The sequence below is a fragment of the Acyrthosiphon pisum genome, chromosome A1, assembly GCF_005508785.2.
Source record: "Acyrthosiphon pisum isolate AL4f chromosome A1, pea_aphid_22Mar2018_4r6ur, whole genome shotgun sequence".
Taxonomy (NCBI): Eukaryota; Metazoa; Arthropoda; class Insecta; order Hemiptera; family Aphididae; genus Acyrthosiphon; species Acyrthosiphon pisum.
The window spans coordinates 149,254,337-149,268,154 of NC_042494.1; the positions used below are offsets into that span (position 1 = coordinate 149,254,337).

General features: G+C 31.0%; 1 protein-coding gene across 2 annotated transcripts in view; it reads right to left on the reverse strand.

The window, feature by feature from the left end:
* Positions 1 to 12,820: 12,820 nt before the first annotated feature.
* LOC100168681 (TBC1 domain family member 13) overlaps positions 12,821 to 13,818 on the reverse strand; it is a 51,626-nt gene continuing 50,628 nt past the window's right edge. For both annotated transcript variants that reach the window (XM_029488575.1, XM_029488574.1), the window contains one exon: positions 12,821 to 13,382. In XM_029488575.1, the coding sequence (XP_029344435.1) occupies positions 13,361 to 13,382 (22 nt within the window). In that variant the 3' untranslated portion in view covers positions 12,821 to 13,360. The remainder of the gene's footprint in view (positions 13,383 to 13,818) is intronic.

A 13,818-nucleotide genomic window follows, 5' to 3' on the forward strand; every position in this document is an offset into this window, starting at 1 on the left:
TCTATTAAAAATAATAGCAATTATTATACAATTAATGATAATTTTTTCTACAATTGTAGGTATTTTGATATTATAGTTTTAGTAGTCACTAAATAATAAATAGTGACACTTGGGTCAACCTACTTTCGGTATCAAGTGTTAAAATTTAAAAAGACCAAATATTTCAACTAATAAATTCAATTAATAAATAATAATTTTTATTTATTTTCAAGTGGTTATAAGAGGAGTTCAAAAAGTGGCCCAAGCAACAGTTGTTCGATGAAATGTGAAGATTTCAAACGTTTCAGAATCCTATAATTCGAAAATCCTATACTACGCGTTTTATAACAAACTCCAGTGATTTCAATATTCTATCTATAGGCGATTTTGAATTACACGATACACAACATTTATCAAAATCCGTGATTCATTTTTAAAATATAATATAATTTGTAAAATATATTTAAATTATATATTCAAAACAAAAAAAACTGAACGCTTTGGCGTATTTTACGCATTTTTTTCTATTATATATGTGTGTACGTGTGGTGTATTCGTGTGAGTATGTGACATGTGAGTATTGTGTATTATACCTATATAGTGGGAGTATATATGTATTATATATATATATTATATTGATTTTTGAATTTCATTCCAGCGGAAACGTTTGTTTACCAGTTTACGTGTACCTATATATATATATATATAGGTATACTATACAACGCACGGTGAAATAAACAGTCGTACAAGGAGTTAACGAACGAAATCGCCGAAAGCAAACATTCAAAATTCGATACGACGGATACATAATACAATAATATATACGACGAGTAGAATTTATATATACAGACGGAGAGTCGACTGATAAAGATTTGTCAAAGGGTTCACACATAATATACATATATATGCTTAAAATACATGTATATACATATATATATATATGCAAGTGTACCCGCGGGGAGCGGAAAAACTTGGTCCCTTGTCAGGCGAGAAATTAGTCGCGAGCGGCAAAAGTGGCGGCGGCGCGTTAAAGTCCGCACAAACGGGCGAATCGTCGTCGTCGGGAAAAACCGCTCCGAGGCGAGAAACTCGTGATGTATATTATATAATATGCAAATCGGCACAACGAACCCTTCCCACCGAAAACGCCTGCGTGGATGGAGATTCACTCGCTCTCTCTCTTTTTCTTTTACGCGATATTATACTGCGTGTTATTTGCGTAAATAAAATATACAAGTCGGGCCGTTAATGACGACGGGCGCGTAAAGAGAAAAAGTTCCGCTTGATTTAAATATTCCAATTGTCTCCTCTCTCCCCCCCCCCCCCCCCCGATGAGGGTGTATGTATATAAATATATAGTTATACATAAGAAGTATAGTTTGAGTGATGGGAGGGAAGTGTAGTGGTCGTCGCAATCTTTTTCCGCGAGATAGGTGCGCGGGGATAGTCAGAGGAATATATAAGTCAGTCGAATCGTGTCTGCGGAGGCGTTGTTCAGGATGAATTCCGACTGTACATATTATTGTACATAATATAATATTATTGAAATATTATGCTGTAAAGTATTAAGTAAGTATATATTCACCAATCAACATTACACTGCTGCGCGTGCTATATATAATATTATAATATCGTATAGTCTTTGAAAAGATATTTTCCTTGCCGCCTGCAGTTGTACGACAACAACCCCATTACGCGACATGCGTGGTTGCAGTCTAGTTGGATTTTGTTTGAATTCGTTCGTGGTTTTGTATTTCAATTTTCAAATGGTGGAAAGATTTTTAAAAAATATTGTGATTGAAATAATTGGCGATATTTAAATGGCGATACTATAGTGACGATTTCAACGAATCACACTTTTTGCGTGTATTTTATCGTTCAGTAAATGTTATATTAAGTAGAGACTATTTTAAAATTTAACGAGGTATGCGCACGGCGATTACGCTTGTGTTAATATACATCAACACAGACTAATAAGTAGGTATCGTTATTCATAAACACGTTTTATGTACATAGCACGCTGCGCAGTCACAGCGTCTTTTACAGTTTAAAGACATTGTCAACATAATAATATAGTTTCACTTTGATGATTTTAATTATCAAACGAGTTATATCCTGTTAATTGGTTTAACAGAAATCCGTAATTACATACCTACATAGGTAGTACATATATATGTATATTATATATAATTTTAAAATTCACAATTTGTATAAAAGTAATTCTAATCGATAACCCTTCTAGCGTCTATAAATGATCTACCCTACTCAAAACGCCAAGGCACATATCTAGCCTAATTAACGCTGAATAGGTATATTGACAGAGGCGTGTTCAGGTATTTTTAATATGCGGGGGGGGGGGGGTAAAGGTTATATATATAAATATATATATAAATATATATATAAGGTTTTAGGTTTGTTGGGTTAGTCTCTATATCGTAAGACAGTCTCAGCAGTCAGCGGCCTCTAGACTCGTCGCTCACTTCACCCATTGCCACTACAACCCCCTGGACTTGACCCTCTATCATTCAGCGTGTTCGGCGTCTTGCATCCTCCTAATAGCCCATCAAACGACTCCCCCGACCCTATAATAACATATTCCCGAGAGTCTAGGACCTGGACCCTATGAAAAAGTTTCCCCTCGGCCGCCATTAAAACTCACCCACTGCCCACTGAGGCTAACTCCCCGAATGATCTCTGACCTGAAATCCACGGCCAATCGCCGAACAGACTTCGCGGCCGGTTACCGATCCAATTCAGCCAGTGACGGCCAGAAGCTGCAGAAACTTTGCCGCGTTTAAAGCGAAGTCAGCCACTTGTATTCGAGCGATGAAAAGCCTTGTAAAGCACTGGGACGTCGTGGATATCGTGTTCGGCTATATATACCTACGGAACCGTATACTCACGTGGTTCTACATGACGGCGGCCCATCGGTAAATGACTATAAAGCAGTTCAGTACAAAGTTCCCGAGTGCACTATCCATTACAGTGATCCACTTGTAACCTGCTGTGCAACAGACCGACATCCACATGCCCATCTTTTTTGATATTATCGCCCAAATTCCTGAAAATGTCATATTAAAAAAGAGTATTTAAAAATTGTCGTATTTCAATTTTTGGAAAAGTTAAAATCAAAATATCAAAGGTGCGGGAAAGTCGATGTCATGTAGATTTGACGAAAAATTCAAATCTGTTTATAGAATTCTTATCGGTTCATTAGATCAATTGGTATGTTTGGCGAAGAACCCGTCCAAAATCCTATGTTACCCGTGTGTTGGATAAAAAACAGAAAATCACGGTATCGAATCCTCTTAAAATAACTTATCAACCTGAATACAACGGATTTAAATAAAACAAAAAAATATGGTATACTGATTACTATATTACATTTAATTTTACATAGTGAGGAAGCTATCCATTAATATCACCTAAAAAATATTTATACAGTAGAGATATATATGCCTAGGTACTGGCTATTAGTCAATACTCAATACTTATATTACAATATTTTATGTCTGTTAAAACATAATTATTTTTATAACGCCGCTTATTAGTTATTTCAACGTTTCTATGAAATTGTATGTAGGTACCTATTATAAGTACACCAATCAATGCAAATTAAGTATAATAGTGCCTACTTACTATTTTAACAATTAAACCCGTCTAGATATTAATTATTATAGTAATATTAGTTATTACAATGTGTTAGATACAGCTATAATATTAATCAAATATATTTTTTATTAAATTACTCATTTATGTACAACAGGTACATACCTAATTAAAAATATATAATATCATTAATATATAATGATTTATTATATTATAATTTGATATTGTTCTACACATAAAAAAATGTTCCTAATAATTGTGCATTTTATTAGAAAAAAATTTGTTAAAAATTCATTTTTGGAAGTCAACACGATTACACGAGAAGTGTTTCTGTTTGTAATAATTAATAATACATATTATATCTAGGTACCTACAATAATTAAGCGGTATAACAAATTTAATATTTTATTGAACGTTAGAACCGCTGACCGCAAATTGGCTTCGTTTTCGTAACGGTACCTACTGCCTATACACAAACAAACCACGTATGCGAGCATATATAGGTACCAACTAGTTAAAAGTCATAAAACTTTTCATAACGATCGACGTATTATATATATAATATTTATAATAATATTATAATAACTGTCGATCGGATTCGGCGATCGATGGTCGGAAACGCGCGATGTACCTATCATTTCATACATGATATTTTACGTGTTAAACACTGTGAAAAAAAGTAATAAAAAAAAAAACCGATCGCTTGCCCTCGTACCTATACGGATATCGTAAAATATACGCGCGCGTCATTTAAATATATAATATGTAAATTCGATTTCGGATTGAGATCTCGTATATTTCTCGTGTGTAAGTACCTATAATATAATATACGACGACGACGTAACGTTAAAAATAGCTACAACACAACATACGCATACCACTCGAACGCATATATCGTAATATATTATTAAACTCGCATATAACTCGCGTCTATATAGGTATATATTATACGGTATACTATTATATAGTTATATAATATAATATATACCTATATAAATAATATAAAATATTATTATATCCGTTGGCCGAATAGTATATATATTGGTATTAATCTGTTCGTCGCGGCGCATATATATATACACCTATTATATAGGTACCTAATACACGGCGTATGCACAACGGTCGAGTACACAGTGACGAATAGTTAAAAAATAATAATAATAACAATAACAATGAACAGCTGCATCACCGCATAATACTATATTATATTATATTGGTACGTAGTCGCATGCAGATGTAAATGATTTTACGCTCGCTCTGTACACGCATTTGTACATATATGGTATATATATAGATATATGTGTGTATATAATGCATATGTATATAATAATAATATATACCTAATAATATATAATAATGTAACCGGGTCGTCCCGCGTCGTAGTGTCGCATTCCTAAAATATTCATACGGTCATGGTCGGAACATCAATCATACAATGTACCGTGTGTGCGTGTGTGTGAGCGCGGCTTTCGTATATTATGTTATAGACATTACACATCTGTGTACGAGTGTGTGTGCGTAAAGTGTATAAGTGGTGCGGCGGCGAGCATTTGTCATCGCCGCCGACTGCCGCCGGGGAGGCTATATGGTGTTCTTTGGGCGATCTGTGCGCACACGAGGTACTGCCCGTCAATCAAAAACGTAAAATAATAATGATAATAATAAAAATATTAACACATATATACATCTACTATCCGCGTGTTCCGTCGTCGTCGTCTTGTATCGCGTGTATTATATATTTTTTCCCAAAGTACCTATCTACCTATATATTATATCATTGTGTGTGTATATATTATAAGCGTATCGACGATTCGTTCGTGTCGTATGCCCGCGATGACGCGAATTCCTAACCGAAAATCTGAACATATATAAAGAGACCTTATTTGTCGAAAAATGTCCAATCAAAATGCATTTGTCCGAAACAGAAACGAGTACAAATTCATATCGCGCATATGTATGTAGATATAGTTACCTGGCACAATATATAATATTATGTATAGGTCGGTCGTTAAAATGGCGCGCGCACTAAGCATATATACAGATCGATGAATCGAGAGAAATATTTATGTGCGAGCTTATATTATGTGTTTGTTCAGATATGTTTTCTACTTACCTAAAACCTACAGTTGCACCGATTTTGTACATGACACTACAGACATATGACAGACTATATCCATATACCTGTTGGCTGTTATATGCCATAAAAATAATCCATCTTCATTCTTCATCGAAATTCTAGCCTTGGAACGACCATCCTTAGTACTTAGTAGGTACCTATAGTAGACTAGGTACTATTGCACGCTGTATAGGTACCAGGTATACCTACCTACTCAAGAGTCAAAATCTTGCAAGTGGAAATGAAAATGACACCGAAAATATTTCTTAATATACTTATTTAGTATATAACGTATTAGGGTAAACGATGTCTTTGAGAACGAGGGTTTGAGTCGTTTGAGATTAGTTCTTTTTTATTTAGCGCTAAACAAACTAATAAGGATGATCTGCTCGCTCCTCAATTTCGCCGATTATATATTATACAAAAAAACTATGATATCACAAATCATTGCAATCATATAGTGCACTTATCAAAATATGTGACATGAGATTGCTAGGTGCTATAGAATTCACAGTGTATTGTTATACATTATTTTAATGTGCACACCCGTGGATACTCCACTACTACCTACCTATTACCTATATTGCAGCAGAAATAAATGTACACATAAAATTTCCTTTGACTTTACATAAAAATCTATAAGTATTACACTTTTAAATTTTATAGATACCAATCTAACGTGAGTAAAAAATACTCTAGTACCTACGTCACGTTACTGATGCGGTACTTAGAGAGGGTGCCCGGACTCATCGAGTACCTAAATTATATACACGCGAGTAATCCGTTCTCCGGGTCCTACTATTGTTTCGTCGATGACTGTATAATATTACAATATATATTATATATCTGGACTAAACGTACCACTGTTGTATAGTTACAACTTACAAGTGTTTCGAAAAAAAAAATTATAACACAATATTATATCGTCGTACAGAATTACGTGCGTGTATAAGCTGTAGGTACTAGAAAGAATTAAATTCTAGTGCAGAGAGATTTCACGTGTTATACATAATACTTACTTTTTCTCCTTGTGTGTGAGTCGAAAAAAGAGGGGTTTTACTTTTATTTTTTTCTGTTTAGAGGGATTAACGAAAAGAAACACTTACCAGATATACCGATTTAAGTATTTTATTTAGGTATATGGGTATTATATACTTACATAGTTACACTGCTATAGTCAGGTAGAATAAGTAATATCGTCTAGAACAAAAAATAATACACATAGGTAATATTAATCCAATAAATTGTATAATAGGTATTGTAAAAATAGTATTTATCGTAAATATTCAATCCATGACAATATAACATGTTTATATAAGTACGGAACAGGTTACATTACTAAATGAACTATTTTATTATAGTTATAATACAGGGTGTAGCCCGTTTCGCCCAAAAATTACCCTCCCAGTTTCGCCCAAATTTTGTTTTTATGTGATTCCCGTTTCGCCCAGACTAGTTTAGATCAATTTAAAATTAAGTTGGCAATGATTATTTTGAACTATATAATATTTTAATATTTGAGTATCAATTAGCTTTATATCTATAGAGAACACAATAAGGAGGCGATAATCTTTAATCTTAAAAAAATTGGTACATATACATATTTAAAATTTTTAACACTATATTTGTAAAAAATCTACACATACAATAAAATTATTAAAGGTTTTAATCGTTCAAAATATATTTATTAATACCTATATTTTATTTTTTAAATTATTACACATACTTTTAAGTTTTAATAAATTCATAGCAAGTAATTTAAATTTGTTGAATGTACCATTTTTTTTGGAGTACAGAGAATCACATCCTCGTGGTGTTCTCTAAATAACGCTAATTAATGATACTCAGCTATTAAAATATTATTTAGTTTAAAATAATTATTGCCAACAAAATTTTTAATTGATTTAAACTAGTCTGGGCGAAACGAGAATCATATAAAACAAAATTTGGGCGAAACGGGTACCCGGGTGAAATTCATTAATTTACCAATGACATCCGATACCATAAAAACTTAAAACCGGTAAATTATGTTTAAGATAGATAATTTGTGGGGAATCTTCTAAACAAATTACTAATGTTAACAATGAAAGAAAAAACTTTTATAAATTTTAAACTGAAAAATAATTTGAACATTTTCAAAATGTTTATGAATTTTGTCAAAATTTAAAATTTAAGTGAATATAAAAATAATCGAGCATATGTAACCTTAATATTTTTTGAACTTATATTAATGAAACTTATAAGTAACCTAACATTAAATTTTAAAGCTTTTTTACTATGTAAGAAAGTTTTATCAAGAATAATACAAAAAAATTCAAGAAATTTCTCAAGCAAAACTAGCTCAAAAAGAGTAATAATATTTTTTAAATGTTAGTATTTATAGAAAATGATAATATTAATATTCGGTTAAAATTTCAAGGGTCTATGGTGATTAATTTTGAATTAAACCAAAATTATAATTTTTTCAAAAATTAGTTTTGCGTAAAAGTCTTGACGCTGTCTAAAACTACTTGGAATTTTGAATCTTTACCTCCCAAAAGTACCAACTATACTCCCTTTTCTATCAGAAAAGATGCTGATCTCGAAAATAAGAGCTTTTTTGCCAACCAAAATGTTATTGACAGACAGAAATAAACACACATCACTGTAAAATCAGTACATTCTTTTGCTCCGCTCAAAATCTAAAATATAGGAAATATATAATACCTATACATAATTTTTCTTATAATTTCTTATTTTTATTTACTTTATGACACCTATATCTAATTCAAAAAATATTAATAGTGGGAACTTGAAAGTTAAAACTTTGCACAATTTATATGTAGGTATAAATTATTTTTAATATTTTCTATATACTTAGGTATACTAGGTAAGTATAGGTACTCTATGATTTAAACACATTGAAATGATTAAACATTTTTAGACCTATTTTAAGCTGCCTTCTAAACAGCTATAATAAGATCAAGATGCATTCAAATATATTTAAACTGCTAATGTAACTATATATCAGGAGCCTTGTATTAAATTTGCACGCTTTTTACCCAACAAATAAAATTTTATTGAAAATTATACAAAAAAAAAAACTAAAAAAATTGATAACTGACAATGTCCGTAAACAGCTCAAAAAGATTCAAAATTGTATGGTGTATCAAAAATGAAAATATTTAATATAAACATTCAGTAAAATTTTCATTATTCATTTTTGAATTACAACAAAATAAGAAAATCGCTACATGAAAATTCGAGTGAATATCCAATGTTGTAAACATTTTAACTTCAAACGCTCATAAACATTTAATGTTAGTCATCTATGTACTTTTTTATTTATTTTATTTTATTTTACTTGTTACTTTATTTTGTTTTATTTATATATTTTTTATAGTTTGGAGTCCCAATTTATATTGTTTCAGTTTATATTTAGCTAGCGTAATCGGTATTTATTTTGTTATTTATTTGGTTTAATATTTTTAGTTAGGTTATGTAAGTTTCACCAAAAGCGCGAATTATAAAAGAAAAATACACATATTTTGTATTTTATATCCATCTGTGCAGTGGTTCCTCTATAATGATCTAGATGTGCAATAAGAAAAGGTTTTCTGATATTCATATTTTAAATAGATGGTCAAACCAGGGATCTTAAGAGTCACGGTAGAAATTAAAACTTTTTTTTGTTTATTAATGGTGGCCTTTGGTTGCAGGTTACACATATGAATTGCTTCACAAAGATAGGTACAATTACGCCGATTTGTCCGTAAAAATAAAATAAAATTAATTAAAATAAAATAACCCTCTAAATATATTAATATATGTATAAATATTAAATACTCTCAAAAATCCAGGATGATCAACTATGACTTCAATACTATTTTAGGTACACTAAAGCCCGGATAAAGGGGGGAGTCCAGAAGGGGCCATGCCCCCTGGCCTCGATAATGAGAATTTATTTAGGGGCCTCAGATTTGTCCATTACTTTTTTCGTTTTAGGCTATAACACTGCATAAATCACCTAAAAAAAATCGATGATTATTTAGCAAGGACAAAATGGCTTATCTTATACATATATAAAAATCTCGTGTTACAATGTTTGTCCGGGATGAGCTCCGAAAATACTGGACCGATCTTGATGAAATTTTTTACACTGTGTGTTATTTGATCCAACTTAAAAGATAGGATAATTTAAAAAGGGAGAGGACCAACCCCGGGAGGTGCTCAATATGGAAATTTTTATTTATAAATGGTTGCCATGGGTTTTTAGGTATACACCACCCATCACACTTAGCTACAAAACAACGAAAGAAATATACTATATATAATACCATTCGTAATAATATAATATTAAGTATACGATTTTCGATTCTAACAACAAAATCGGGCATTACGTAGCAACGCAACGGTAAATATTTCACAACATAATAATTATAAACAATATACATTTGGAATAGCATTTTATTTTTAGTATTTCACACATCGTTAAATGGACATTTTCAAAATTGATTACAAGACGGCGAGACATAATGCACTAAGTCATGGAGATTATCTGGGATCTTATATAGTGAGACACTCCCTTCAACTGCAGTACCCGATCGAAGTTTTGCCGGGACTCCCACTTTTTACATAATATGTACAGGACACCCAATAAAGAGATGACCAAACTTTAAACAAATATATAACTATCATATTTTAACGTCTTAAAGTTTTCAATTTCAAATATTTGGTTAATGTTTGCTCTTTATTGGACGCCCAGCACATATTTTCTGTAGGTTCAACTGCAATGTACACAGTTTTTCAAGTCGTCAATGTACCTACTACACCCGTATTATAATATGGACTATTTGTCAGGTCGTATAGTTTATTCAGTACCTGGTCCTGAGCATAATTTTGATAGGAGTCCGCTTAGGACACCCAATTGTTATGTATATTTATAATATATATATATTATGTGCAGGACGTCCAATAAAGAAACTATCAAACGTTAAACAAATATATAAATAATATTATTCAACTTAAAAATAACGACTTAAAATTTTCAATTTAAAATATTTGGTTAATGTTTGCTCTTTACTGGATGCCCTGCACATATTTTTTTTGTAGATCAAACTGGACGTAGCTCTTTAAGTCAACACACTACCGTTTGTCAAGTCGTATACTGTATAGTACCTATTTGGTCCTGAGTGTTGTTTTTCTAGGACTCACATTTTCATGTATATAATATAAATATATATATGTATAGGACGCCCAATAAAAAGATTACCAAAGTTTAAACAAATATATAACTTTCGTTTATAATATAATACTTTATATGATACTTTCAAATTTTTAATTTTCAAATATTTGGTTAATGTTTGCCCTTTACTGGACGCCCTGCACATATTTTTAGTAGGTCTGAAATATACGTGGTTCTACATGTAACTGGCACACTATAACTATATATGCGCACGGTCCTGCAGTCGAATGTGCAGTATGTACTAATTTATGCATGGAAAACGGAAGCCCGAATTACTTCCGGTATAACATTTGTGAACGATAATGTGTTACACATTTTCCTTATATTTTGTTATTTTTTTTAAAATTTAGTGGAGGTCCGCAGCGTCAGCCCATCTAACAGATCTTGTTGCCGAACGCGCAGTGTTGGAAGTCCTTCGGGCTTCCGGTAAATGATTTTATCACTCTGATGTTTCAATTTACATACGAGTAAATCTTTGTTTTGTTTTGTTTTTTTGTTTTTCGGTACTACGTATACGATTGTTGTCATTATCGGACTTAATGAAAAAAGTCTACTTGCTGAGTGATAGAATTGGAAGAACGGCTGATGCGCCTGAAGCATTGAAAATGTATACATTATCATTTTAGTCCACTTCTAAATTTCAGCAGTTTGATCAAATTATCAAAAACTTACAAAACTATATTAAGTTGATGGAAATAAACAAAATATTATTACTAAATAAATGCTTGTTTAATGTTTTCATACCTGTTAGTGTTATAGTATACCTATAGGGTGAAATGGTAAATGCCAAATGGTGTTTTTATTCCGGGCAAAGAAAAAGTTAAGATAAATTTTGACCATACACCAAATATTAAATAACGAATTGAACAAAGTTTGAGTCGTATAGAGTTGATACCTTTAACGGGCAACGAAGTGTACGGAATCAAATAGTTACTCTATGTAAAAGAGTATTCGAGTATTCTGTTGAAAATATAAATTGTAACGATTTTATTAGTCGTTAAATGCGTAACAATTGATTTATACACTCAACAACACAAAAAAACGAAATAATGTTTTATGTACATTCTATGCAAAAAGCAGTTTTGTTAACTTTCACAAAAAAAAAAAACGTGACACAACGTAACTCAGTCACAACCCCGTTTTGCAAATACATTATTTTTAAAAAAGTAGTTCATTTCAAACAGAAAATGTTGAACTAAAAATGTATAAAATAAATTAACAAAAACGAAATTTGCTGATGTAAAAAAACATAGTCACCTTTAGAGAAAACAAATACTTAACTGAACAGAATTGGTAAAATACCAATATAATAATTACTAGATAATATAGTCTAACCAGAATAGGTAGATTGCTTACCTGATAATATACTGTGCGCTAACCGTAAGCGAAACTCATGGGTAACTGCACGCGGGATGGCTATAAATTAAAATATAATATAATTTTGCTTCCATATGCACAGCGGCCACAGCGAATTACACCTAAAAGGAGCTAATTAATCACAATTTTTTCCGGGGCAATGCCGGGTTATTTAGCTAGTTTTCTATAAGTTGAAACATGAAAATAGGTATCTAAAGTAGGATATAAAATATAGTAATTCAAATTATTACTATAATAATTCAAATTTAAATTCCCACGTGCCACCATAATAATTAAAGCCATGTGCCATATTTTGTTGTTTTAAAAATTATAGCTCCTATATGAGAATGTTGTATCTTGCACTATCCGTAGTCGTATGACAAATTTATAAAACATAAAGGTAGTAATAAAAATAAAAAATGAAATTATTTAATAACTTTTTTATATTATTGATATATAGTTAATATTTAATAGTATAAACTAGAATCTCAATAATAATTATTATTATTTATCAATCTTGAATCTTGAATTATATAATCATACTTATTAGTTATTAATATATGGACTGCGAGGCCCACATACCCTGCTACTATAGATTGCCAAGTACAACATTGAATTAAAAAGAGATAGTCAATACCCCTGTAATATAACGGGACCTAAACAGTGAGTACATGAATTTGTATTAAATCATTACAGAACCATTAAAACAAAATTGCATGCATATTAAAAAACATTATAAATATGGAACAATTTAATGAAACTCTCGCAATAACACAGAACAAAAATACCATTTTTTTAATAAATAGTGAAAAACAATGATTTTGTAACGCTTAAAGAATAAAATAATATAGACGTTAATATATGTAGATAATATAGACAAATAGTCCTAAAAATAGAATAATAATGTTAACAAGTAGTACATTATTGGTAGATTAGATACCTTAAAATAAAAATAATGCTTAATGCAAAATAAATATAATATAATTAAACTTGTGATTGAGAAAATTTGAAAAAAATCACAAAACAATGTTTGATCATTTCTCAGAGAGCTGAAGGTCAAAACACCTGGTATCCGTTCATATTCCACTTGATTCCTCACTGAAAACCATTAAACTGAATTAAATCATTAAATAATTACATTAACATGAATATAATATCAATGTAGTGAATGTATTGTATGAAATCAATCATACTTGCTATTGCTTAGAATGTGTCTCAGAGACCACAAATAGTGGCGTAGAGATTAAGTTAACTCATATAAAGGATTAGAAGTCATTAAGATCCAATTATAATTTTTAGGTTAAAATGAAACAGATAAAACTTCGATGAACTGTCCTTATGTTTTCAATTTTTATAACAAAATCATAGCTATTAACATTTTTTAGCAAAAATAATGTCTACTAATACCATTCATTTATTTACAGTATATTTGTCAGTAAATTCTCTAAAATTGATTTTTTTTCCTCAAGTTTCATCATATTGTTGTGTTTAAATAAGGTATTATCATTGACGCAAATAGGTGGGGGCTTGGGGG